The sequence below is a fragment of the Podarcis vaucheri genome (assembly GCF_965113315.1).
Source record: "Podarcis vaucheri genome assembly, chromosome: 3".
Taxonomy (NCBI): domain Eukaryota; kingdom Metazoa; phylum Chordata; class Lepidosauria; order Squamata; family Lacertidae; genus Podarcis; species Podarcis vaucheri.
The window spans coordinates 25,501,156-25,529,087 of NC_138761.1; the positions used below are offsets into that span (position 1 = coordinate 25,501,156).

Genomic DNA, 27,932 nt, shown 5'->3' on the forward strand with positions numbered 1-27,932 from the left:
TGGTGTGTCAGGGATACCCTTCTCTGTGGCAGTCCCAATGTGACATACGGGAATCAGATGCAAAGTTTTTCTTCAGGTGTTCTTCTGAACACGTATATTTGCAGAACTTTGGTCAGCATGAGTTATCTACATGGCTTCCTAGAGGGCAAGGATAGGGATCCTGTGGACCTCCAGCTATGACTGGACTCCAACTCCCATCCACAGACTACCTTGGAAGCTGAACTCTCGCATCTGGAGGAGTACAGGTTTCCCATCCCTATGATAGAGTGATCCTATCGTATCTGTTGGAGAAACCAGCAATCCAGAACATCTTCCAGAGTCAGAGCTGGCCTGGGGAATTTTGCTGCCTATCACAGAGTACAAGGTGGCATTCTACATACAGAAGCAAACATGGCCGGTAGCTGAATCTTACTTCAACTGGGTGATGCAGTAGTGCCTTCGCTGCACCTGAGGTAGCAGGTCTGATGAGGAACAGGCCGTGTGGCGGCAAAGTGGAATGGCTGGGGAGGCTCAGGAGGCTGCAGATTCTGTGCCACCTGAGGCATCTGTCTCACTGGGCCAAACAGTAGAGCTGGTCCTGATCGAGTCCCCAAGAAAGCCCATTATTTCAGCCTGAGTATCCAAGCCTTTTAAATTCACCCAACACAAACTATCTGCATTAGCTCAATGTAACGAAATATCACACGAACCTAGATGATACTGCTCATTGGTTTTGAGATAAGCAAACAAAACTGTGACAAGCTTTCAAATTAAGACAGCTGCTGATCAGCTTACCCAAAAACCAGTTCCTGGGTTTTGCCTCTTTGTACTCCACTATCCTGTTCTGTTGGGATTAAGCCAAGAGTGTTGTGAAGATAAGGACAGGTTTGATTGTCAATGGCTCCCATTAAGTGATATGGGATAATGCAATCAGGATGGCAGGGGCAATATCTCCCTCCCTTTATACAGCAATAAGGGGTAGGGTTGGCTCCTAACCTCAGTGCTGTCTTACACCCTTCTACTTTATCCAAGAGCATGGCTCCCATTCACTTGTATGGGAAAAGTAAATAGCCACAGTTAGGACTGGGGCACCATTTGGTGCACTGATAGAGACAGGTGCAGTGTGTCTGTTTGATTAATTACAGGCACACGCATTGGGCCTCTTTAGCAAGCGGCTCTTTTTTCCTCCCTCCATCACAATGATGGGCATCTAGTTAGTTTATTTTAAACTGGAAAATAGCTATGTTTTTGACTCTGTAGATAATCTGACTGCAACATTTAGTCAACTAACCAATTAGATTTCCATCCCATCCTACATAAGAGGATTGTTTTCCCTAAAACAATGCCTGCTGCAACATGCACATGTATCATCTTTTTAAAAAGTTGTCCTCTTTTTGAACTATTGCATTTTCCCCCTCTTAGGCAAATAATGCAGATTTATAGCCATTTAAGCTGACTTAACGCAAGCTTTCTGTGTGGGGGGGGGGATGTGTGACAACTTTAACAGATGCTATAGCGTTCCATCACACAAGGACAACCATAATTTTTGGTCTTGCATATTTGGTTCAATGAACAGAAGTACTGATTGTCTCCCAGGAGGTTTCATCATCAGCTTTGGAACTCAATGAGGCTTTTAATAACAACGCTGCAGTGATTGTACTTGCCTGTATAAATATCTGAACTGGAGGTTGCAAACTCCCTGTGAAAATGAACAAGAATTTCCAACCAAAGCCTACGCAAACCCTATACATAGTGAGAAAAGCACACTAAAGGTGGCTGCTCCTTTTTAGCAACCTACAGATAGCCACACAGTGTATCACATTTTGGATTTCATTCTGCTTCTTCCAAGTCACATCTTAAAAATGTCATCCTATTGCACATTCGTCCTGGTCATGTTGGTCTCTTCTTTTTAAGATTTGATTTCACGCTCTGCAGATTAGAAGGAGTGATATAGTGCAATTCCCCCCCCATCCTCAGTTTCTATGCGTACAACAGCAGTCTCTACATTGGCGTGTTGACTGCAGTCATATTTTACTAGCTTGCAACTAGCGCTGCAATCCTATGCATGCCGACTGGAGAGTAAGCCTTGCTGAACTTCATAGGAGATACTTCTGAGTAAATTTGCACAGAATTGGACTTGTAAGTCAGGCTAGCTTTCAGTTGACCACTTTCACGTAGGTCGTCTTGTCATGATCAGATACAATGGAAGTGGATCCCATCTTGAAGTAGACCAGCTGACGACCTAGGCAGAAAACAAAGAAGAACGGTGATTTTTTTAAAAACAAACAACACTGCAGCTTTTTCAGATTAGGAAGTGATGGGAGTCAAGGAGGCTGCAGAGAACATGTTCATCGCCCATGGCCACTTTGCAACAGTAAGATGAGCTCAAAACTCTGCACCCACTGGAATTCTGAAGTGCCCTGAGAATGAGGCAGAAAAATGGAAGCACATTTTGCAGAGGGTGAAAACTTACAAAGAACTGGATGAGAGATTTCAGAACAGCACTCCAAATACAGTGGTACCTTGGGTTACATACGCTTCAGGTTACAGACTCCGCTAACCCAGAAATAGTGCTTCAGGTTAAGAACTTTTCTTCAGGATGAGAACAGAATTTCGTGCTCCGGCGGCGCGGCAGCAGCAGGAGGCCCCATTAGCTAAAGTGGTGCTTCAGGTTAAGAACAGTTTCAGGTTAAATACAGACCTCCGGAACAAATTAAGTACTTAACGTGAGGTACCACTGTAATACTAAATACCAAATGTTGAAATTTTAGGTGTCATGTTCAAATGGGTATAAATATCACACTATGCACGTTTCCAGCACTGTGTATAATTTAGGGTGCAATCTTGAAACCCTCTTACTTAGAGATAAGCACCATCGAGTTCAATGATAGTTACTTCCAAGTAACAATGCATAGAAGCTCCCTATAAACCTCAACAGTGCAAACCTGCATGTTTTTAATTGGGTTTAACTCCTCAAAAGTTCCTCTCCTAGGCAGGAAAGAGGCTTTTTTAATGTTAATATTAAATAAGTAAGACTACCAGAAATACGCATGACCTCTAAAGTATATCCCCACAAAGATCCCAGAGTTCATTTGAGGCTTCCCTTTGAGTAAAGTAGCATTTGTTCGCGTCTGCCAATGTCTAGATGGGAGGGCAGAATGCTCTGCTTGTCAAAGGAAGATCCTGCTCACATTTCATCCAGCTGGAAGCGGTCATCCAGCACACACACTAATCTCTATGGCACTCGTGACGACCGATAAAGGCAAGGTGCTGGAATGCATTTTGCAGGATTGCTTCTGCAGCTGCTCGGCTGTTTTCTACCTTCTGCCTAAACTTAATACAATTTCTACCCGCCTCTCAAGTGCTTCCATCAGCAACATAATGTTGTGCTCTGGACACTGCCAAGAGAGATTTTGTTATGCTCAACAGCTATATGGAACTCCTGGGAACCGAAATGTGATCAAAAGCCAGGAACATAGGTGGCCGTGCAAATGGGACCCCATGAACACAGTTAGAAACATTCCATAAACTTTTGGAATGCTGAAGAGTTCAGGGAAAATAAAAAAGTTGCTCAGTGAAACTGGCACCTTCTAGGTCAGGGGTCCCTGCGCTGTGCTGCGCTGATTTAGCGCAGCGCAGGGGGGACTCGCTGAGCAGGCAGATCTGTTCAGGGGCTTGGGTGCCAGTAAAACGGTCTTCGTGGGCCAGATCCAGCCCATGGGCCACACGTTGCCGACCCCTGTTCTAGGTGGATGAGACCCACCCCCTTGCTTTCACCATTTTTCTAGGGGAAATAAAAGAAGGAAAGGCACTCTCCATGCAGCAGTGTTAGAGGCTGCTGTGACATCAGCAGCAAACAGACCAATCACTTTCCTCTTATTTTGCATGCTTGAGCTCTGAAAAGAGAACAGGGCCCTGATGCCCCTTTGAAGCCAATCCCATTCCTTAGTGGCCATCTTGCTAGGAGGGGATGATAGTAACTCCAGTCCGCCAGCATTTGTTACCTGTCCACGTTGTCTGATTGGTGAGCACAAAAGCTTTGCACTGGGAATGACTCTCGCAAACCTCCATGGCCTCACTAACGTCAAACACGGATAGGAGACATTCCTTGTGATGGTAGGAGGGCCAGCAGCTGTAATTCTCATTGACGATAGTGGCTTCAGGCACCTTTCTGTAATCTGTAGGGGGAAAGAAATGCAAATATTCCACATGTGCTTTATTTAAGGAAAGTGGGTCCTCTCCAACACCGTCTTAGAAAATGTGACTGGCCCTCTTCTCGGTTTCTGAAATATATTGCTGGTGTGTGTGTGTGTTAATCACACACAAAATATCTGCCAAAGGGAATATTTTGCTATGCTTGTTTCGGGTGGAGAAGAAAAAAGAAAAAAGTTTGCCAAGAAACTCCATCTGCCCCTAAACTTCTGTCCCTCGTCTCCTTCCTGCGTACTGCAAGCCTTTCATTTCGTCGAGCTCTTTATAGAGAGAATGTTCTGCTGAGCAAACAACATCCACTTGAATGAACAGGCGACTCAGCCATCATTTGCTCTGAACAGGGGGCTGAATTGTCCGGGCAAGACCTGATCAGGCGCCTCGGCCCTCCTTCTGAGTCAGGAGAGCGTGGCTGTTTTTCTCTGCTTTTGTGAAGAAAAGACAGGTTTTTAATTAAGCAAACTTTTTTATTTCTTCCTAGGAGGAATACAAAAGGGCAGTTTGCTTGATGGGCCCCCAAGATAAAGGCATGGGGCGGGTTGGGGGGGAAGGAATGACATGGGGTTGTTCGGGGCTTGCCCAGCACTGCGGCATGGCCTGTGGATTAGCTGCCCCAATTGGCTGCCGTTCAGTCTCTCTCCTCTGAGTGCCTTTCTCTCTCTTGCTCCCTGTTCAGGGCTCTAGGCCGTTTCCCAGCTGCCTGCAGTCTCCAGTTTATGAATGCATCAGGCAAATCAAACTAATCATTTATAAACATTTCTACTTAGCCGATGGACTCACAAATCACCCTTCCGGTTTTTTTTTTTTTTTTTTTGAAAAACCACGCGCTTCTAATTGTACCCATTAAACAAACTGTAAGCTGAATTTCTAGTTTCACGGCCTCGTGTTTTGTTGGAGTCATTTCAGTTCAAGAAGAGGGGGTTGTTTTGTTTTTTTGCCCGCAGCTATGAAATTTCAGCCTGTTGATATTTTGGAACGGGCTTTGTTAAAGATGCTTCCAACTCAACAGTCACAGAGTTAACTTTTGGCTGTGATTATACACGGGCTTACCTGAGAGGAGGCCTCACATCCTGGGGACTGCACACAATCTAACAGACAACAGATTGGTTTATATGAAAATTGCTCCCCACGCCATTAAGCATGCATTCCACACACCATCTCCTTGGAAAGTATGTGAAATATTTAGTAAACACACGTTGGTTTCACACAGCCCTTGGCTTCTCCTCCTCTGACAACGAGGAAGCAAAATGCAAAAACCACATTCAGGAAGTAGACTCCTGCATTCTCGACAGAGCTTGGGTTCTGAAACAGAATTAAAATTCTGCACAGACGGATCTTACCGCCTGTATTAGGTTGCAACCCTATACCCATGTATCTGAGAGTGAGCCTCAATGAAAATCAGCAGGACTTACTTCTGAGCAGACCTACTGCAGGCTGTCCATATTAAGGACAGTCACAAACTTTGCATGCCACTTGTGGGAGAGAGACATGAAGCTATGCAGGACGCTAACAGACACCAGGTACTGCCCACTAAACTTATCATCTGAATCCTAAGGCATGGGAATTTGCTTTTGAAGCCCCCCACCCTGCGGGAAAAAATATGGTGGAGAAAGCCAAGAGTTTCATGCTGCCAGGAACCACTTTTAAAAGCAAAATCCAGACAAAAATGGGTACCACAGAGCTTCACCACAGAGGTTCTCAAAATAACTTGCCTTCTTAATTCTGGACCTAAACCCTGATATTTGACACCTTTCCTGGGTGCTAACCAGAAGGATAAAATCCCAAACCTTGGGATCAACTCCCAGGACCCACAAAACCCAACTAATCCTCTGTATTAGTTGCATTGCAGGGGGTTGGACTAAATGACCCTCAGGTCCCTTCTATGTATGCCGGAAAGACAACAAGAGACCCTTAAGGGGATTTAGGCAGAACAGCAAGAGCACTGAATCTGCAATTCAGAATGAGAACGATTGGTAACCTGAGTCTGGGGTTAAACTAGTGCACTGACATCTCACTGTTCCTTCCCCCAAGCCTCCTGGTCCTTTTTAAGCAGCTCTGGCTCAAAGCCTCAGGAGTGTAAGCTGAGCGCTGTTCTCCAGCTCATCTGACATGCAGCCCCACCTCACTTCTCACCCACTGAAGCTCCAGGTTGCAGCTCAAAGCCAAAAGGAGAAAGCTGTCATGCTAAAGCAACTCCTGTTGAACCCCAGGGAGATGCCTTCATAGAATCATAGCATTGTAAGGTCGGAAGGGGCCACAAGGACATAGCTGCCAACGTTTCCCTTTTTTTAAGGGAAATTCCATTATTCCAAATAGGATTCCTCGCAAGAAAAGGGAAAAGATGAAAGCTATGCACAAGAATCATCTGGTTCAACCTGCTGCATCTTCTGGTCTGGCATTCTGGTGCGAGTCAGGCAGGTCACACCAGAGTACTGGACCAAAAAAGGGTCAGAAGCCAGGATTGGCTTCTGTAATTCCTGCTTAAAATGGGGCAGTTGAATGGTATGGCATTGCTGTGGGTTGGACGAGATTACCCCTTGGGAGCTGGGACGCTGTGGGTTAAACCACAGAGCCTAGGACTTGCAGATCAGAAGGTTGGCAGTTCGAATCCCCGCGACGGGGTGAGCTCCCATTGCTCGGCCCCTGCTCCTGCCAACCTAGCAGTTCGAAAGCACATCAGAATGCAAGTAGATATATAGGTACCGCTCTGGCGGAAAGGTAAACGGTGTTTCCGTGCCCTGCTCTGGTTCACCAGAAGCGACTTAGTCATGCTGGCCACATGACCCAGAAGCTGTACGCCGGCTCCCTCGGCCAATAAAGCGAGATGAGCGCCACAACCCCAGAGTTGGCCACAACTGGACCTAATGGTCAGGGGTCCCTTTACCTTTACCCCTTGGGGGACGTTCTGACCCTACCATTCTCTGATTCTATACAGTATCTGACCAATTCGTTATTATCAAATAAGCAACGCCTGCATAGCTTGTTCTTTTTGCTGCCATTAATTCTGGCTTTTGCCCTACTGCTCTGCCTGCTCGGAAATGTCATTACCAGAGATAGACTAACGGTCACTCTTCTCCCCCCCCCCCAGCCCCTGTGAGTTCCGTGGTCTAAATAAAGCTCTTGTAATATTACCTAATGTGTTTTGTTCCTGCGAAAAGGTTCAGGCAAATAAAGTAAATCTTTCCACTCCTGGCAGCTTGCAGAGGTATGCGGCACAGACCCATCTGTCAAATTCCTAGAGCCCGGAAGCCACAGAGGTCTCCAAAGGTCTCCGGGCTCTGGACTAATATAAATACTATGTCATAACATATTTAGTAAATGGCAACGCAGGCTGCACACAAATGTGCAGAGAAGAGGGGGACGAGTTGGGTCCTGAGATGAGATGAGAAATAATTTCTGGTCTCGTTCTAATGAGAACCACCCAACTCATTCCCACTTCCCAAAAACTATACGTGGACTGAAAAATGCAACTACCCGTTGAAATTCACGCTTCTCCTGAATTTTGCATTGCAGCTCCCCAAACGAAAAACGAGTCCAGAAATGTGTGTATTAGGATTAATGTGCACGAAAATGCTATGATATTTTTTGCAGACTTCTTCTTTTTTTAATAGCAGCAATGCATGTGGAAAATTACAACTGGAAAAATGAGAAATGGGGGTGGGGGGTGAGGACTGAATCTGACAGATTCATCCATCCCTACTGAGATGAGGAAGTTGCTGAACAGGAGGGGAAAGGTAGAAAGCTGCCATCTGAGAAAGAGAAAGGTTTGAGAAGCACCACAGGAGGACAACTGGAAGGGGGCCCTCTATGAGGACACAGGGCCTCTGTTTGGAACAGTTTTTGGCAGATTCTCAAGACTGGCACGGAACTTGGAATAGCCACTGATTTTCAACAGTTGTTATTCTTCTTCTGTCTGCATGCTAGTTTAAAAGCGAGGCCTGTGGGGGGAATGAAATGTGGTGCTCCTCCTCCAGGAAGGAGACAGTGCCCCACACAGAGCGAGATGAGTATCAGCTGACCTTGTGAACACAGAGAACATCACCCGTAAACTGGAAGAGGCAAATGCTGTCAATGTCCAAAAACTATCCGCAGCAGGAGTGAGGAAGCCGAAATGTGGCCCTCAAGATCTTTCTATCTGGCCCTCAGGACTCTCATAGGCCATGGCCTTTCTCTGCAGGCTGCACCCCACACCAGTCCTGCTCTGCATGCTTTTTGGCTGCTTTGACCTGGCTGAAGGGTGCCGTAAACTTATGAAGTCTGTCTTTCAACTCTGATAACGCCCATTGCTTGCCTCGATGGAGGGTGGCTGGGATTAAGTTCATTGACAAATGTAAAAAGGTCCCATCCATTGTTCTGATACCTTTTGCCTCTGGCCAGGATGCAATATGGCCCCACGGCTGAAAGAGGTTCTCCAACCCTATAGTCACACAGGAAGTTGTCTCATACCAAACCAGACAATTGGTTCCAGGGGATGATCTGAAGCCCCATGAGGCCACCACTTTGCTGAAGCTAAACAGGGCTAGGTCTGGACTGATTCAGAACCATAGGTGAATCACCTTGGGTTCCAGGATGGAAGGAGAGCCCAGATAAATGAAATGAAATATGTAAAATAGATCAGTATTATCTATTTTATTATCTATTATCTATTTGCTCTGGAATATCCTGTCCCTCACTGAAGTGGGGGACCACAACAGCCTTAAGAATCTGTGAGGTACCTGCTCATTGTTGCTTCAGCAACTTTCTAAGTTGGGCCTGTATCATTCCCCACTAGAATGATGTGCCAAAGCCCACCCACTGAGTTCATGGCTGAACGAAGGTCTGAAGTCAGGTTAAAGTCCAGTACTCTGTCAAATGGACCACACCGGCTGACAATTGGCAGAACACCCGGTGGAGGGAAAGAACGCAACATTATTTGTCCTCTGTTTTGCTTTGCTTTGCCTTGCCAGAGAGGAACGGAAGAAGCGAGTGGAGAGCAGGCCAGCCAATGGAAGAAACACACACACACACACACCCAAAACGCACTATGCAGGCTGGAAGACAAGGCCCAGGGGATCCATAAACCCGTCAGCACGTGCTAGAAGCCTTGACGCACAGCACAGATGGATGCAAACTATTAGACAAAGAGAAAGAGATGCTGGCTGTAATGGCTTCTTAAGAATTAGGCCCATTTGAAACAAGAGCTTTATGACGAACTCATAAATATCACTAGAAACCTATGGCAAGTGTGCCTCTCAGGCCTTGGAGGACTATACTATAGTCGCATGGGTATTTAAAGTATACAGAAAAATTGAACGGGGATCCTTTGTGGGGGGATTGTACATGCAATTAAAGGAGATAAGTAGGTTCAGACTGGACCACCAAAGGACTAAATTGGGCCACTCTTCACTATCCACACTTCCTGCTCTGGCCTGGCTGTTGCCATAGCGACAGGTGCCATGGCACAGGGACTCTGGGCGGTGGAATATGTGGTCTTCCTGTCTGTGGTTTCATCTAAATCCAGCAATGTGAGTGGGCATTTGGGGAGGGGGTATGTATAAACTCTACTACAGGAGTTACAGACCTTCCAAGTGTCCCTATTTTCCCACGTACGGTCTGGGAATCAGCGTGTTTTTACATGAGTAGAATGTGTCCTTTTATTTAAAATGCATCTCTGGGTTATTTGTGGGGCATAGGAATTCGTTCTTTTTTTTTTCTTTTTCAAAATATAGTCCAGCACCCCACAAGGTCTGAGGGACAGTGGACGGTCCCCGGCTGAAAAAGTTTGCTGACCCCTGGTTTGCTCTCCTCCAAGGAGACCCACCTGGCTTCACCCTTGTCAGCATTCTGGCACCAGTAAAAAATTATTTTCTTTTCACAGGCCTTTGGGCAAGACCAATGATTTGGTATTGCATTGTTAAATCTGTTTTAAATATGTTTAGTGATTTCAACATTATATTTTTACTTGGTTCTAAATTGCTTCAGGACTTTATTAGTGGGAAGCAATACATAAATTTAATAAACCTACACCATATTTTCTTCTTCTACTACTACTATTATTTCACCCCCCCCCCCAAAAAAAAAAAAACTCCTGGTAATAAGATGCCATTTGGTGACACAGGCTTTATTTCTAATCAATGTACTCAGAACTAAATTTAGGAATTCCACCACAATCACCCCACTTAGAAAGGTTTGGTTCAAGCCAGGATTGTTTTGTCTCGCCAAACCTGGAAACCTGCTTACATGGTGTCCATGTAATTTGAAGGCTCCTTGTAGCAACTCACATCATAAAAAGGTCAAAGTTCTGCTCAATTTCCAGACTAATGGCGTTAAAAACCTATAAATAACCTGCCTAATACTATAACAGTGGCAATAAATTCACACATTCAGCTACACACACACACACAGAGAGAGAGAGAGAGTGTGTGTTTGGCATGGCATGGGTTAAAGCTACCACTATAATGTCACATTATAGAGATTACAATGTACTCATCATCCTAATCCCAAACTCTTATTTCTGCTTAAAACTATTATTGTAAAGTTCACAAGACAGTCAATGAAGTGAGGGTACTCTCGCAGTGCCAAAATCTGCCCTCCAATTTCTCGATAGTTTCCATTTTCTTAGCTAGCAGACCCTCCAAGTGTTCCTATTTTCCTGGGTCAGTCCTGGATTTGCAGAAGTCGTCCTGGGTTTTGACTGGATCCCGGAATGTCCCGCTTTTCCTTAGGGCATCCCTATTTTCATCAGAGAAATGTTGGAGGGTATGGAGTTATGGGACCCCCAAGACAAGGAGACAAGTAACTATACAACCTTTAGAAGACATCTAAAGGCAGCCCTGTAAAGGGAAGTTTTTTTCAATGTTTAACATTTTATTATGTTTTTCAATATGCTTGAAGCCACCCAGAGTGGCTGGGGCAACCCAGTCAGATGTATAAATAAATAAAAAATTATTGTTGTGTTGTTAAATAGGACTCCCTATTTCCATCGGAGAAATGTTGGTGGGTGTGAGCTAGTTCTCAGGACAAATTAAGAGTTTTGAACTTATTGGTGGGGGTGGGGATAGCAGCAGTGAGATACCTGAAGGTGCGTCTCCACCCCCATCATTCTGCCCGGACGCTGAGGTCCAGCACCGAGGGCCTTCTGGTGGTTCCCTCATTGCGAGAAGCAAAGCTACAGGGAACCAGGCAGAGGGCCTTCTCGGTAGTGGCACCTGCCCTGTGGAACTACCTGACATTTAGAAGACGTCTGAAGGCAGTCCTGTTCAGGGAAGTTTTTAATGTCTGACATTTTAATGTATTTTTAATCTTTGTTGGAAGCCGCCCAGAGTGGCTGGGGAAACCCAGCCAGATGAACAGGGTACAAATAAAAAATTGTTGTTGTTGTTGTTGCTGCTGCTGCTGCTGCTGCTGTTATATTTTTCTTCTTCCACCATTGGTTCCAGCCACATCCTCCACTGTCATGTGGCCTCCAACAGATTAGTCTCAAGAGACTGAGCCCCCCCCCCAGTAGAAAAAACAGTTCCCCCACACACACACACACACCTGGAGGCAGAGACACCTTTCTCATCATCTGCTTTTAACTGGTATTGCTGGGGGCTGGACTTAGTGCCTTTTGCAAGCCCTGCTCCACCCCATCACGGTGCAACAGTCTCTCTCCCTTCTTACTGGTAAACCAAAAGCCACTTTGGCTCTCTGCGCTCAGACAGGCATGCCAGCCTCTCCCCAAACTCGGGTTGCAAGCTCTGGGGCGGCAATTTAATATAAATTAGGGAAAACAGGTTGCGGTTTCGTCTTTTTAGCTTGCTCGAGTCACCCTCCACCTGAATTTAATCAGTCCTAATGGCCATTTATTTCAGCCGCAGCAGCCCAATTGGGTGTGTGTGTGTGTGTATGTGTGTGTGTGTGTGTGTGTGTGTGTGTTTTACTACCAACTGTAGCTACCAGTTGGAAAGCTGCCCAGTCTCCTTTTCTATTTATCACCTGCCAATATGCCCTGGTCCAGGGACACAGCTGCAGCAACGGGGAGCCTTGACAAAGAAATCGCTTTACTCTCCCTGCCGCCACCCATCTGTTGTAATGGCAAATTAAATACCAAAGGCAGGGTCCAAAGAGAGAAGTGGAAGTGATTAGAACTTATTTGCAAATTGGCACAGCATTATAGCTAGGGGAGCCGCTGAGGCGGTGCCAATATGGAGGGCAAGGATTTGCATAGAAGTTACATATGCTAACCGATAGGCCTAAATACAAATTCATAAATCATGTAACTAGAAATACAATGCATCTCAGCATAATGGAAAGGATTGTGACCAGGTGGCCTGCTCAGTTTGCTGGCAAGGCGTGGATGGGCAACTTCAAGGTCCTCCCAGCTCTCCTTTCTTACGATTTCCATCTTCAAGGTGGACTTGCACCAAACAGCCCTTCAAACAGTGGCTGCCTCAAAACAGAGGACTGCCCTCTTTCTGTGAACCAGGACACGCGGCCATCCTATTTACAGCTCCTAGCTTCCTCTGGAGCAGCAGTTCTCAACCTGTGGGTCCCCAGATGTTGTTGGACTACAACCCCCATCATCCCTAGCTAGCAAGGCCAGAGCTCAGGGATGGTGGGAGTTGTAGTCCAACAACATCTGGGGATCCACAGGTTGAGAACCGATGCTCTGGAGTCAAGAGTGAAAAGACTTTTAAAACAGCATCTGTAGCAGTGAGAGCGTTACAGAGGGAAGAGGTAATCGACGAAAACCTCTCTCCTCCTTTTGCTGTTACAGGATGCCACTATGAGAGTCATTTTCAACCAGTGTCCTGTGGCACCCTGGGGTGCCTTGAATGCTGGTCAGGGGTGCTGCGGGAAACACTGGCCTCTGTGCCTCTTTTCCCTTCCCTTTGTCCTCTGATGTCCTCTCATGCTTCTGCCTGCCAAAGGCTTGCGCAGCTATTTATTGCAGCAGCCCTGGTTATAAGGAAGGCATCTCTCTTGGGGGACCCAGCTCAGAGATCAGGGATGGCAACAGCAGCTGACCAGAGGACTCCCAAGGAGATAGAAGAGAAGAGGAGGCTGAGGGAACACTCCCTGAGGGAGGGTGTTCAAAAAAGGGTGAGGGGCTACCGGCTCTGCAGGCAAGGGGTGACATAACTGGGCTCCTGAAGTCCACAGGGGTGCTGCAGAGAGAATGCAGTTGATCAAGGGAGCCGTGGACTCAAAAAGGTTGAAAACCTCTGCTCTATGAGATCCAAAGAACATGAGCCTGCTGGATAGTCCCTGATCCTGTTCTCACAGTCACCACCCAGTTGGCTATGAGAATCCTGCAAGCATGATGAGGATACAACGTCAGTCACAAACAGAAAAGTTTCCCAAATGCTTGGAAGTATGTCTTCAGATACGGCCCATTAATATCAGGGAGATGAATTTTCCAAATGGAAGCAGTATTGGCATAGCCATTTTCTAAATAAATATACATAAAAGCTACTCAGGAGCCATTTTACTCCTGTTGATACTGTCAAGAGTAAATATGGGGATAAGCAAATTAAAGAACTGGAACCCTTGTTTCTAAAAATTGGAATATTTGTTTCTAGTTGTTGTGCCACCTATAAATGTATTCAAAGGCAGGTAGTTTATATTTTGATCCACTAGCCCTCCCTGTTTACAGTCTTTTTTGTTTTGTTTTGTTTTGTTTTGTTTTGTTTCAGGGTTTATTGAAACCTGCATTTAAAAAACACCTGTAGAAGTATTCTTGAATTCAGCATCATTTTAAATAGCCCAGCATCCAGATAACAAACTTCAATAATGGGGTGATTTACGATTAGGGAAAACACACATGACTATTAATGTCCCGTTCCCCTCCCCCCCCCCGCAACACACACACACACACACACACACACACATGCTTTGTTTCTTTTGTTTCTGTGTCACTAAAGTGCAGTCCAAAGTAGAATATAATTTACGGCACTATAAAAAGTTTTACAACCAAAGCACAGTGAAAGCTTAAGACCCAAGTCCTTCTGTAACATGACCAAGATTTATCTTGTTAACGTTTATTTATGGGAAAGCTCAGATTGACAAGAACTTTCATGAAGTTGCTTTTCCACTGACACTTTCCCTTACTAACTGGGCATGGGAAAAGGCTTTGGGAAACAGTTCAGGCTCAATCGCGAGGCTATTCTAAACATTTTTACCTATACATTGATAAAGAACCTTCAGTCCAGCAGCAGCAGAGGGGATTCGAGCATTGAACAGGAAAGGCAGATTTGCTGCTGCCACTGAAATAGATGGGATAGCCTGCATGATACCAGGTAGGAGTTTGGACCAGGGATGAAATGTGCAGATAATTAAAAACTATTGTGATTTAAAGCCCAGCCTCTTCTGGCAGTTTAGAGAGAACTATTGTAATGGTTTCTAAACAAAATGGATCTCAGCCAATGCCAAAGCAGAGGTAGTTGGATGCTAACAAGTTGCTGTTACATGAGCTCCCGAGAAATAAAAACTAAGTCTGAATAGATGTTACTCCAGCTGAATGTCAGCATAGCTTTGCTCCATCTTAGCAGGCCAACGCACTGCTTTTCAACATTTACATGCGGCTGCTGGGAGAGATCATCAGGAGGTTTGGGCTGGGTGTTCATCAGTATGCGGATGATACCCAGCTCTACCTCTCTTTTAAATCAGAACCAGTGAAGGCGGTGAAGGTCCTGTGTGAGTGTCTGGAGGCGGTTGGAGGATGGATGGCGGCTAACAGATTGAGGTTGAATCCTGACAAGACAGAAGTACTGTTTTTGGGGGACAGGAGGCGGGCAGGTGTGGAGGATTCCCTGGTCCTGAATGGGGTAACTGTGCCCCTGAAGGACCAGGTGCGCAGCCTGGGAGTCATTTGGGACTCACAGCTGTCCATGGAGGCACAGGTCAAATCTGTGTCCAGGGCAGCTGTTTACCAGCTCCATCTGGTACGTAGGCTGAGACCCTATCTGCCTGCGGACTGTCTCGCCAGAGTGGTGCATGCTCTGGTTATCTCCCGCTTGGACTACTGCAATGCACTCTACGTGGGGCTACCTTTGAAGGTGACTCGGAAACTACAACTAATCCAGAATGCGGCAGCTAGACTGGTGACTGGGAGCGGCCGCCGAGACCATATAACACCGGTCTTGAAAGACCTGCATTGGCTCCCAGTACGTTTCCGAGCACAATTCAAAGTGTTGGTGCTGACCTTTAAAGCCCTAAACGGCCTCGGTCCAGTATACCTGAAGGAGCGTCTCCACCCCCATCATTCTGCCCGGACGCTGAGGTCCAGCACCGAGGGCCTTCTGGCGGTTCCCTCATTGCGAGAAGCAAAGCTACAGGGAACCAGGCAGAGGGCCTTCTCGGTAGTGGCGCCCGCCCTGTGGAACGCCCTTCCTGCAGATGTCAAAGCGATAAACAACTACCTGACATTCAGGAGACATCTTAAGGCAGCCCTGTTCAGGGAAGTTTTTAACGTGTGATATTTTATTGTATTTTTGGTTTTTATGGAAGCCGCCCAGAGTGGCTGGGGAGGCCCAGCCAGATGGGCGGGGTATAAATAATAAATTATTATTATTATTATTATTATTATTATTATTATTATTATTCTGTTAGGATGTTCTGCAGAATCTTGTACTATTCTAATGGTGCTGTTAAAACTGGATTCAGCAGACACCCCAGAATAATTCCCAGCATCCTGGCACTCTCCCAACAAAGGATGGATTGTGCAGCTGAAATGCAATTGAGCTGTGTTGACACTGTCACTCAGCAAAGTGCGTGATGGAAAACGACAAAATATGAAAAGTTAAAGGAGCACCTGTACCAACCTTTCCTGCCAGTTTCTTACTGAGATGTTGACCCTGGAGCTGTCCACACTGGCAAGGCTCATCTCCTCCCTAAGTAATTATGGAACCGAATGGAAACCCAGTCAAGAACTCTGGACTTTTGCTTTTAGCCTAAGGGGTGGTTTCAACCCAACAACCAGGATTGGAACTACTCCCACAACAGTCTCCTCACTGAAATTTCTACTTTGTTCATCCCTCTGGTCCTTACCCATACACAAAACCTACCCACAGGGTGGTTGGGAGATCATCTGACCACCTGGATGCTACTTGATAATACTTCTATAGTTCTGCTACCCATATGATAGCCAAGAGACCTCAAGCCAGGATAAAAAGACACAGACAGATTGATGCTCAATCACCTTTAGGAGTCTGACACCCCAAATTCAATGACACCAACCCCACCCCTGAGCTGTCAGTGAGCTACCAGAAGGTGTACTAGAAGAAGCAAATATCACCAGTGTCGAAGCAATGATTCTTCAACATCAACTTCGTTGGACCGGTCATGTTGTTTGGATGCCTGATTATTGTCTTCCAGAGCAACTACTCTATTCCAAACTTAAAAATGGAAAGCGTAATGCTGGTGGTCAACAAAAGAGGTTTAAAGACTCTCTCAAGGCAAATCTTAAAAAATGTGGTATAAACACAGACAGCTGGTAAACACTGGCCTGCGAGCGCTCCAACTGGAGAATAGCCGTCATGGACTTTGAAGACACTCAAACTCAGGACGAAAGGGAGAAACGAGCTAGGCGGATCAACTCCTACCCGGAAACCTATGTCCCCACTGTGAAAGGACGTGTGGATCCAGAATTGGTCTCCACAGTCATTTATGAACTCGCTGTTAAGACTGTGTTCATGGAAGACAATCTTACTCAGCTACAAGTGATCACCAAAGAAGAAGAAGACCAAAAGGTGGCACTGCTTTGAATTCTCACCCTCCATCAAGATCCATGTGGGACTGCAACAAAACAACCAGGCGCCTAGCCAGAATGGCAGCATGCAGCCATCCTGAGTCAAGACTAATTTGCTGGCCCCCAGGTAGTGATACTTTACCTGACCGGGGTGTCCGTGTAGAATTCTTGAGGTACACGCCACTCTTGTATAAATGCAAAACTCTTTCAAGCTGAGCAGCCGTTTCGTCTATTCCCCACTGAAGTTCTCCTATAACAAGGGAAACAGCTTAGAGACAGAAAGAAACCTGGTGTACAGCAACTGCTAGGGGAGCTTTAGACAGGCGAGGTGTAGCTTCATTGTGGAGGCTAATAGAGGGCAAAATGACAGAAGTCAGGAGCAATAGATGGGGTAGCAAGGGAGAACAGATGAAACTATTATTAATCACACTTCTGTCTTTCTCCAAGGAGCAGCAAATGGGGGGCCCTGGCAGACTCTTCCTATGTTCTTAACTTTAACATTCCCCCCACTGCATTCCAGTTGCTGGGGGATGATAGACCTATCTACAGTCATACCTCAGGTTACAGCCGCTTCAGGTTGCGTTTTTTTGGGTTATGCACCCACTGAAACCCAGAAGTACTGGAACGGGTTACTTCTGGGTTTCGGCGGTCGCGCATGCGCAGATGTGCCGCTGCAGGTTGCAAACGCTGCGGGTTGTGAATGTGCATCCCTCACGGGTCACATTCGCAACCCGAGCGTCCACTGTACAGTGGTACCTCTGGTTATGAACTTAATTCATTCTGGAGGTCCATTCTTAACCTGAAACCATTCTTAACCTGAGGTACCACTTTAGCTAATGGGGCCTCCTGCTGCCGCCGCACGATTTCTGTTCTCATTCTGAGGTAAAGTTCTTAGCCCGAGGTACTACTTCCGGGTTAGCGGAGTCTGTAACCCGAAGTGTTTGTAACCTGAGGTGTTTGTAACCCGAGGTACCACTGTATTGCCTTCAAATGCTGCATCCAGACTTCTTGAACACGGGAACAACCCTGGTGGATCAGGCCAGTGGCCAACCAGATGTCCATGGTCACAAAGCAGGATCTGAGTGCCGCAGTGCTCTCCCCATCCTGTCATTTCCAGCAACTGGTATTCAGAAGCATTAATGCCTCCAACCAAGGAGAGCACAGCCATCATGGTTCATAGCCACTCATGATAGCCTTATCCTCCACAAAGGCGTCTAATCCTCTATTAAAGTCTTCCAGGTTGGTGGCCATCACTGTGCTTCCTGTAGGAGCAAGATCCATTTTCTCTGTCCTGGATCTTCCAGCGATCAGCTTCATAGGATGCCCATGAGTTCTGGTGTTCTGACAGAGGAAGAGCGTCGGATTGGCCACAGTGGGATGCAGAATGCTGGAGAGAAGGGGAACTTTCAGTTTAATCCAATGGAGATCATGACACGTTTCTTACCTGTAGCATTGACAATCGCATCGAGCAACGGTCTCAGGGATGAAGGGGCACTGTGCGGCAGAAGATAAGTAAAGAAAAACCTACAAAGAAGGGAAAGTTGTTAGTTTTGCGAGTTTAGTAACCGCAGGACATCATAAATGAATAATAAAATTCCAGTAATTTACAAGTCTCTGAGCTATGCAGGAAATAGAACCATATTCTATAATTAAATATAGAGCTGCGGCTATATTCACACAGCTGCTGGGGGAAGCATAGACAGAGCTGCTTTGGACAAGGCCACCTTGTAACTAACTACCTGTAAATACTTTATTAATGTAGAGATTTGAAGTAAAAACACACACACATCATGAAGTTGATCTATTTGTAAAGCTGTCTACCTCTGCTTGGACAAGGCTTTTTATTTATTTAAGGACTGTAAATTCAAAACGTCTTTCGCGTGTCCAATCTCAAAAAGCAACCAGCCAGATTGACATCAAACTACTAATATTTTCCAGTGCTTCCCAGCAAAAGTATTGGACATATGACACAATTTATGTAAGGCGCAGAATTCAGTCGACAGAATTTGGTTTATAATTCCAATTCACATTGTTGAATTACAATGAGTTACAATGCCTCAGAATAGGGTTTTTTTTTTCTCTCTCTTTTTTTAAATGAGCCTATTTTCATTAGTGGCTCTGCATAATTTGCTACACAAAGGCTCTAAAGCCAGGTAATAACTCTATTGTCAAAATGTCACTAAGAAGCAATTAAACTTTTTTGAGTTGTCCAGAACTTTTCTGGAGGCTTGATGTTAATCAAACTTGTGGGTTGAATAGGAAAAGTTGAGCAAGATTTGTAAGCTGAAAGTCTGGAGCTTATAATAGTCTCAAGATGGGGTGCAGGTAATGTTAAGCAGAATCAACTAGACTTGAAAAGAAGAATGGATACAAAAACTTTTGGAATATACAGAAATGGCAAAACTTACCAGAAAACTAAAATTTTTAAACCACAATGGCATGATTTATCAAGGGATATGAAATTTGAATTTCTTCTGCCAATCCCATACTACCATTGCAGTCTATCAAGTCTCTTTTTCAGAGTGACTTTTAACAAGATGGACAGTATAAACAGACCCATGAGACGTAAATTATTAGGTCATGGGCAGACTGGTAACATAAATAGGACTTTCAATGGATGCTGCCCTGTCCTTACGCCTGTCCTAAAAAGTAATAAATAACATTTTCTCTGCATGCATAGATCCTGCTGTCAGTCATATAAAAAAGTCGCTCACACCTGGGGGAGAAAATAAAAACACTTGCTGCATGTGTGTTAAATGAAGTCATAGGAAAGAATTAATATAAGATTCGTTGGTTTGCAGATAGAATATGGAGCTGGGTTCAAGTTAAAAGTCCTTCTCAGCTCTGATGAGTGGTTTTGTATGAGCCACACTATAAAGAGTTGCTTTATTTTATAGGGTTCCCAGGCAGTCTCCCACCAAAGGGACTGACCAGACCTAGACATGCTTAGCTTCAGTAGAATGCTACATCGCATGCCTTCAAACCATGCCTTAAGAACATGAAGACACATGGGGAGTAAACATAGAATCCTGATCACCAAATGAACCATAGAGAGTCAAGACCAAACTACACTTTGCACTGCTCACACTTTAAAACAAAATGCTTTTAAAAAAAATATTTTCAAGAAAAATCAGCTGCTGGGCTCATGTCCAGAACATGGACCCAATTGCTCACTGCTGAAAATCACCCAGTTGCTACTCCCCGCCCCTGCAAAATGTACAGTTTGTGGCAAACTTCACCTTCAGAAGCAAAAAGCTTAAGGGGGGATTTTTTTCAGCAAGAATCTGTTGCTGTTCCCTACTTCGAGTTGGGAGTATGTTGCAGATCAGGGCCCTGCAGATGATTTTTCTTCAAAACAAACATCTTGAGCGTGTTTTTGGAGAAAGTGTGAGTAATGTAACACTTTAAATTTAGCATTTATTTGGCCTTCAGAGCCAGACTGTGTTTGCTGCGTGTCTTTAAAGACATCCCTTCCAAATGTGGCCCTTCTGGATAATCAAGAAGAAAATAACTCATGAGGAAGTTACACCCCCTATCCTAATTTCATGCAGCCCACCAGACACTGTGGGCCTCTCCAGGCCACTGTTTTTTCAGGGTCTCATTCTCTTTTGTGTTTTGTGTGAGCAGAGGCAGAGTTTCATGGGAAATAAGGGAGAGCTTGTCACTGTGCGTGTGACATCACGTGTGTCGGGAGGAGGCCAGAAGGCCCACCATTACTGCGACCGGGCCCTCAAGATTCGGGGGAGCTCAGTCTGCATACTTTGGACGGTTGAGCTGTCATCAGCCCCATAGAGTTGGTGCCTATGTGTGTAAGAAAGTAGGTGAGAAAGTGGGGAGACCGAAAAGGGAATATGACTGCTCCATAGTGAGTCAGATAGTGAGCCCAGGGTGCAACATTACCCTGGAGACGGATGAAGCTAAAACGGACAGGATGGTGGAAGGTGGCACAGAGGGTGAGAGATGAGATAGCACAGAAAAAGAGAGGATGCACTAGGCAGTCCTGCCCACTTTGGGATCTGGTGTTGCTCACTGTCAGCATGCAGGCCCTAAGGCAAGAGTGGGGAACCTTGGTCCTCCAGGTGTTGCTCAGCTACAGCTCCCATCAACCCTAACAGTCAATGGGCAGGGATGATGGGAGTTGTTATTCAGCAACACCTGGAGGGCCACATAGGGAATGTAGCTTATGGTAGGGTTCCCCACTCCTGAAATAAAACCATCTCTAATATTCAGAAGGGCTCTGGAGGTGGATCCCAACACTCCCAAGGAAATGTGAACTTCAACAGGGGAGAACCAAATGTTTCCCACTCCTGACAGCCCATAGCCATTCATTTCCAGCTGCTTCAATACCTGTAGGCATTGTAAAGATTCCTCTTCTCATTCATACTTTGGCATTTGCCATCAAGAGAACAAGGCAGGCTGAAGTTTCTTGCCGGGAACTCCATGAAACAGTCCCTGCTGCTCGTGCAGGAGGCCTCCTCGATGCTGGCGTCATCCAGATCCGTCACCTTGAGCTCTCCGTCCACAATCACAAACTGCCGGGGTCGGAAATCCAAGAGAGTCACGGAGCCAAGGGGAGAGTGGGCCAGATAATGCAGAAGCTGAACTAAGCTGAAGCAGATCTGAAACAACAAGAGCCACGTTGTCACGCCTGGCTTCCCTAACAAGGCCGTCCTAGAAGGATCTGTTTATTGTTGCAGAGCATGAAAAAGAAAGACAACAGCCCTTTCATCATTAGAAACAGATTGGGTGGTTACAAGAGCCAAGTGCACACACAAGAGGATCTCTCCATCATTTCCCCTGGTCTTCAGCACACAAGTTTGTCCCCTTAGATGTCCCAGGGGGAAATGTAGGCTTACCACATAGGTGCACACATTAATCTTTGGAAAGCCAGCACACCATTGCAAGACCCATTGCAAATCCCATCTCTGGCTTGGCTTACTGGAGGAGTGAAGAGCCAGTTGTGTTCCATATATCGTTGTACTACAGCTCCCATCATCCCTGACCACTGGCCATGCTAGCTGGGGCTGATGAGGGGCTGGGGACCCCAGTAGCATCTGTAGGGCTAGAGCAGGGTTTCCCAAACTTGAGTCACCAGCTGTATTTGGACTACAGTGCCCATCATCCCTGACCTGCTAGCTAAAGATGATGGGAGTTGTAGTCCTAAAGCTGCAGGAGACCCAAGTTTGGGAAACCCTGGGCTTGAGCTTTGGAGGCAACCAGAAGCAGCATCAGGACACAGCATCCTCAGGCAGCTAGTGGGGCTCCATGTGGCCCCCTTGCTGTGCTGACACTTGCCCTCAACCCTCTATATCAGGTGGCTAGGAGCTGCAATTAAAATTGCCCACATCACAGCATCACCCAAGGGAAGGTGAAGCCAAAGGAGTACCCTTCAGACATTTTCGACTACAATGCACCAGAGCCAGCACGGTCAATGGTCAGGAAACATGGGGACTGGAGTCCTCACCATCTGGAACGCACCACTACGGGAGCTCAAAGTTGCTTCATGCTGATCACAGTCCTGCCACTTGCCATTGTCACATAAGCCCACCACAGACCACCAGTATAGGAGAGGGCCCAGCAGAGTTAGTTCTGCCACTTCACCCAACCAGCTGCTTTTGAGATGGTTTTGAGACAGCAGATGTGATCCTCAGAGCTGGTCCTACTGTTGGTCAAAGTGAGACAACTGCCTCAGGCGGCCAATGCGAGGGGTAAGGGGGCAATTGGCAGCCTCTGGTCTATTCCCCCTAAGGCCACTTTCCCTCTGTTGGAAGACACAGCTCTGTATGCTTCATGGTCTGTCCCAGCCACCCCAAACTATCATGCAGTGATGTTATCCTACCACAGGGGGCAAAGTGAGATTCAGCTGCCAGCTGTCTTGCACTGGTCCTGGGGATCCTGCTCCACTCTGCACCCATATTCTGAAACCTCCACCAACGGTTAATGCCTCTTCAAATTGCAGCTTTGAAACTCTACTTACGCGAAACCTGTCCTCCCAGGAAATCTGTAAAAGCTGAATCATCTCCAAGGGTGAGCCCAGTTCTGTGATGGCAGTCAGGGTGTCTGCGATGTCATTGCTGTCTTGGTAACAATATCCGTGAAGCTGCAAATGTGGATGGGGGAAAGAAGGCATTAGTATATTATTTGAACGTAAGCATGCTTTTTAAAAAATATATATCATCAGTGCATTGAACTCCCCCTCTGATGTGTATTAGAGACTAAGAGGGACTCACCTGACAGCATGACTCTTTTGGTCTTTTGGTATACTTCAGTTTAGGCAGAAGGAAGGGGGGCTGTTTGCTTAAATCTGCTGCTACCCAAAAGCGCCCCCACAAGCAGAAAGCTAGTATCTCAAGGAGGATGGAGTGAAGGCTAGTTTAGAAATTTTAAGTACTTAGATGCTGGGAGGTTTTTTACAGGTGGAAGATAAGCACCATCAGCTTTCAGGCTGCATCTAGAGGGGAGACCTTTCCACATGTTAGGCAATACCCAGCACATTAGTTCAGGGCCTTCAGCCTCCAGATGTTTTGGGCTACAACTCCCAGTCAGCTGTGCTGTCTGGAACTGATGGGAGTTGTAGTCCCAAACATCTGGAAGGTAAAGTTTGGGGAAGGCTGGACTACATCAATGAATCCCCACCCCACCCCCAAATGCAGATTGACAGACAAGTGACAAAATTTATTGATTGATATATTTTTAGAAAACAAACTAAAGAAAATAAACACTGAAATAAAACCTGTGCTGTGTTCATGCACTGTTATAATACAGGAGGGAAAAAATCTTCAACAGCAAATAATTTATAAAGGATTCCTCTTAGATCAGTAGTGTTTAGCTTTTTTTTTTTTTTCTTTCCAAACAGCATGTCAAGAAACCCTGGGGTTTGTTCAGAAGTGTATTTGAAATTCCTCAATGAGAAAATCAGCATTTATTTTCTAAAAACGGTTATATCCTACCTTTTCAAAAGTTAGGTCCCTGGTACCGTTTGCCAACATAATATGTCTCCCTCAACACTCAGATAGCATTCTGGGACCACTGAACATGCTCAGGTCCCACTGAGCTGTTGTGGGGGTCCCCTAAACCTCAGGATTTTGCCAAGCCTGGCAATACCTCTCTCTTGCGCAGGGCATGGGGGATATTGATTCCAACATGGGACCCACGGGAGCAGCCATTTTTTAAAAAAAATACTGAAAGGGGATGTCTTGGGAGTGCACAAAAAAAGTGGGAGTCAGAATTGGCCCATGTATAAGCCACCCCTAATTTAGATATTTCAATGCAGTCTGGCCTATTTACACTTCTGAGCAATTACACAGTACAGTGCAGTGGTACCTCGGGTTACAGACGCTTCAGGTTACAGACTCCGCTAACCCAGAAATAGTGCTTCAGGTTAAGAACTTTGCTTCAGGGTGAGAACAGGAATTGAGCTCCGGCGGCACGGCAGCAGTGGGAGGCCCCATTAGCTAAAGTGGTGCTTCAGGTTAAGAACAGTTTCAGGTTAAGAACGGACCTCCGGAACGAATTAAGTACTTAACCCGAGGTACCACTGTACTGGAGGAGATTGCCAGTAGAACCAGGGAGAGGAGGGAAAGGAGAAGCTGCCACAATCTTTCCTTCTATCATAGCAAGAGAATTATACCATGCAATGCTATACAAAGGGGATTTTTTGTTTGTTTGTTTGTTTCTCACACACACACCCTTTTTCTTTTTTAAAAAATTGCCCTAGCTACTTTTACACTTTGGCCACACACATTTTGACACACAGCCCTTTGGGGGACTGATCAAGTTTCAAGGTGGTACCCAGTTTGAAAAAAAGGTTAGCTACCCCTGCTATAGATGTCTTGGTAAAGGTAAAGGGGACCCCTGACCATTAGGTCCAGTCGTGACCGACTCGGGGACTGCGGCGCTCATCTCGCTTTATTGGCCGAGGGAGCCGGCGTACAGCTTCCGGGTCATGTGGCCAGCATGACTAAGCCACTTCTGGCGAACCAGAGCAGCGCACGGAAATGCCGTTTACCTTCCCGCCAGAATGGTACCTATTTATCTACTTGCACTTTGACATGCTTGCAAACTGCTAGGATGGCAAGAGCAGGGACCGAGCAACGTGAGCTCACCCAGTCACGGGGATTCGAACCGCCAACCTTCTGATCAGCAAGTCCTAGGCTCTGTGGTTTAACCCACAGCGCCACCCATGTCTTACTGTCTTACTCAGAATCAAATGTTTCCAGTGGAACTTATTCCCAGGTAAGTCTGCACAGGACTTACTGCCGCTTTAAAATGTGTGAAAGAACGTTCACCAGCTTTGACTCTTGCGACCCTATGCCAGAGATCTGTCATTGTCTGGGGAAACCGAGCCTTTCAAAAAATGTATGGTTGTATGAAGTAATTACTCCTTGTCTGAAATAAGTGCCTTTGCACATCAAAACACTGCTTTTAGGAAAGGGAGCATAGGACAAATGGGAATGTTAAAAGCGGGGGTGGGGGGAGGAAACTGAAACCAGCAATAGACACTTTGGCATCAGATCTGTACTTGTGGCAGTTTTCTTACACCTTAATTTCTTGGACAGAGAACTGGGAAGGGAGTGTTAAGGCCAAGCAAGCGGTAAAGAAGCAAAAGTCAAACAGAAGCAGGAGGCAGCTGGCCTTTCAGGTGGGGAAAAAGAAGAACATCAGCAGTGGGAACTGTGTTGAGAAATTGCCTGGAGTCCACCAAGACAAATTAAAAGTGATGCCAGTTCTGGGATGGAGGCCTACATATAACAGCATGAAGACTGGCCCATTAATTCCAGTGATTCCTACCAGTAGCAGTTTTCAATGCCAAACGCTACTTGTTACAACAAGGTGATGGCAGCAAAATCCTTTGGAACTGTGCACCGTTTGCAGTGACCCCAGATTGCCAACCTTTGCTCTGGAGGGGGCTGCATTTTGTTGGGCGTAGTCTGCCAAGGGCCAAATTCCAGGGGGTGAAGCTTGCAAACCTGCATCTCGCTCGCTCTCCCCCTTATTAATTTAATTATTATTGCGTGTATATTCCCCCACCCTTTCCTTCAACGAGCTCAAGGTGGAAAACACAATTCTTTATCCCTCATTTTACCTGCACACAACAAGAAATAGACTGGAAAGAGAAGCTGCGGAATTGCAACTCATTACCAAACTTAAAACCATGGAGAGACCTGGTCTGAACAAAGACTTTGGATTCTTATCTCATTATACATGACTAAGCCATTTCTCACCTTCTCACCCCTTGCCTTTTCCTGTAAGACCTATCACAGTCGTCAACAGGCTCATCTCAGCTATCTGCCAATCTCCCATTCCCACCACCCTTCTGAGTAATACCCCTCCCCACCTTCTCACTATATAGAAGGGTCTGGCAACTTCTGTTTCAGTGTATCTGAAGAAGTGTGCATGCACACGAAAGCTCATACCAAGAAGTAACTTAGTTGGTCTTTAAGGTGCTACTGGAAGGAATTTTTTATTTTGCCTGTGAGGTAGGTTAGGCTGAGTGAGCTTCATGGCTGAGTGGGGGTTCAAACTCTGGCCTCTCAACCTCACTTTAACCACTATAGGTTTCATTTCCACCTCTTTCTGTTGCATCCGATTCAGGGCTTCTCCCACCCATCTAATTCTTCCTTGGGAACATCCAAGCAGTGTGTATCTGCCACATTTTACCGTTCCACCACTAGCCAGGCCTTTCCCGCTCCTTCAGATTTCTTTTGGAGGTGGGAGAGAGCAACAAATTACGGCGACGAAAACGAACCCTTTTTCAGACGCGCCCCCTGCCCAAACAGAAGCCAAAGGTCAGACAGGACACAAAACCCGACATGTTCGAAACACAAAATAAAAGACCCCTAGCAAGCTGCCGTCAATGGGTAGAGATAGACAAACAGAAAACCCTTTCTGGCTTAAGTGAGATTTCCAAGGCTGGATTTGTCGAAAAGAACACATGCCAAGAAAAGGCCTTAGCAAAAGTGTTGCTTTTCTATGCCCAGAGAGGAGGAGGAGGGAGGGACAAAATGTTCCAAAAAGAGAAACAGTTAAAAGCCAGCAAGGCTATGTAGCAAGGATGATGCAAGTGCAGAATAATTCACAGAAAGGCATTTTTCCTATAATCCAACCCGGCACTGCATGGAGGTGTTCTGCTCTAGTTACCGCCTCTGACCACTCTCCCTCGCTGCTCCAAATGCCTGGAATTCCCCTCGGAATTCTCTTCCAAACCAACCTTAAAGCCTGCTGCTACATCCACAAATGTTTTGACTTAACCCATCCGCTTTCTTCCCCCAAATGAAACAAACCCCGAGACTGGAACCTGGGAGACTCAGGGTTCGAATCCCCACTCTGCCGTGGAGCCCACTGGAAGAGCCAGTCCCTGCCTCTCAGCCTCACAGGGTTGCTGTGGGGATTAAATGAAGAGGGGGAGAGCCATCTATGCCACCTTCAGCTCCTTGCAGAAAAGGGAGGGACAAAAACACAACAAATACTCAGAGTAGACATGCCTTAAGCTAAGTTCACTAATTTCAATGGGTCTACTTAGAGAGATACCCCCACCCCAATAATTTGGTTACTTAGACTAGTTTTAAATGTTTCCCAGATTTTATCTGCATGTGTTTTCGTTACTACAGTGGTACCTCGGGTTACAGACGCTTCAGGTTACACACTCCGCTAACCCAGAAATAGTACCTCGGGTTAAGAACTTTGCTTCAGGATAAGAACAGAAATCGTGCTCCAGCGGCGCGGCAGCAGCAGGAGGCCGCATCAGCTAAAGTGGTACCTCAGGTTAAGAACAGTTTCAGGTTAAGAATGGACCTCCAGAACAAATTAAGTTCTTAACCCAAGGTACCACTGTATATACAAGTACATCAATGGTTTTGTGTGTATTCTAGCTGTGTTTTCTTGACAGTTTAGTTGTGTACACAGCTTAGAGAGTTCTGACCAAGCGGTCAAACAAAGTCTTGCTAAATGAAAATAAATACACACTGGCACACAGTGTAAATTTCAATGGTGAACGCCGGCCTTTTGCTTACGTTACTATGGAAGCGTCATTTAT

General features: G+C 45.9%; 1 protein-coding gene across 1 annotated transcript in view; it reads right to left on the minus strand.

The window, feature by feature from the left end:
- Nucleotides 1–921: 921 nt before the first annotated feature.
- The window catches only part of PKDCC (protein kinase domain containing, cytoplasmic), a 42,126-nt gene continuing 15,115 nt past the window's right edge, over nt 922–27,932 (minus strand). The window contains exons 2-7 of the mRNA XM_082217670.1: nt 22,875–22,997; nt 21,245–21,516; nt 18,342–18,421; nt 17,040–17,147; nt 3,984–4,157; nt 922–2,221 (exon numbers count right to left, since the gene is read on the minus strand). Of these exons, the coding sequence (XP_082073796.1) occupies nt 2,136–2,221; nt 3,984–4,157; nt 17,040–17,147; nt 18,342–18,421; nt 21,245–21,516; nt 22,875–22,997 (843 nt within the window). The 3' untranslated portion in view covers nt 922–2,135. The remainder of the gene's footprint in view (nt 2,222–3,983; nt 4,158–17,039; nt 17,148–18,341; nt 18,422–21,244; nt 21,517–22,874; nt 22,998–27,932) is intronic.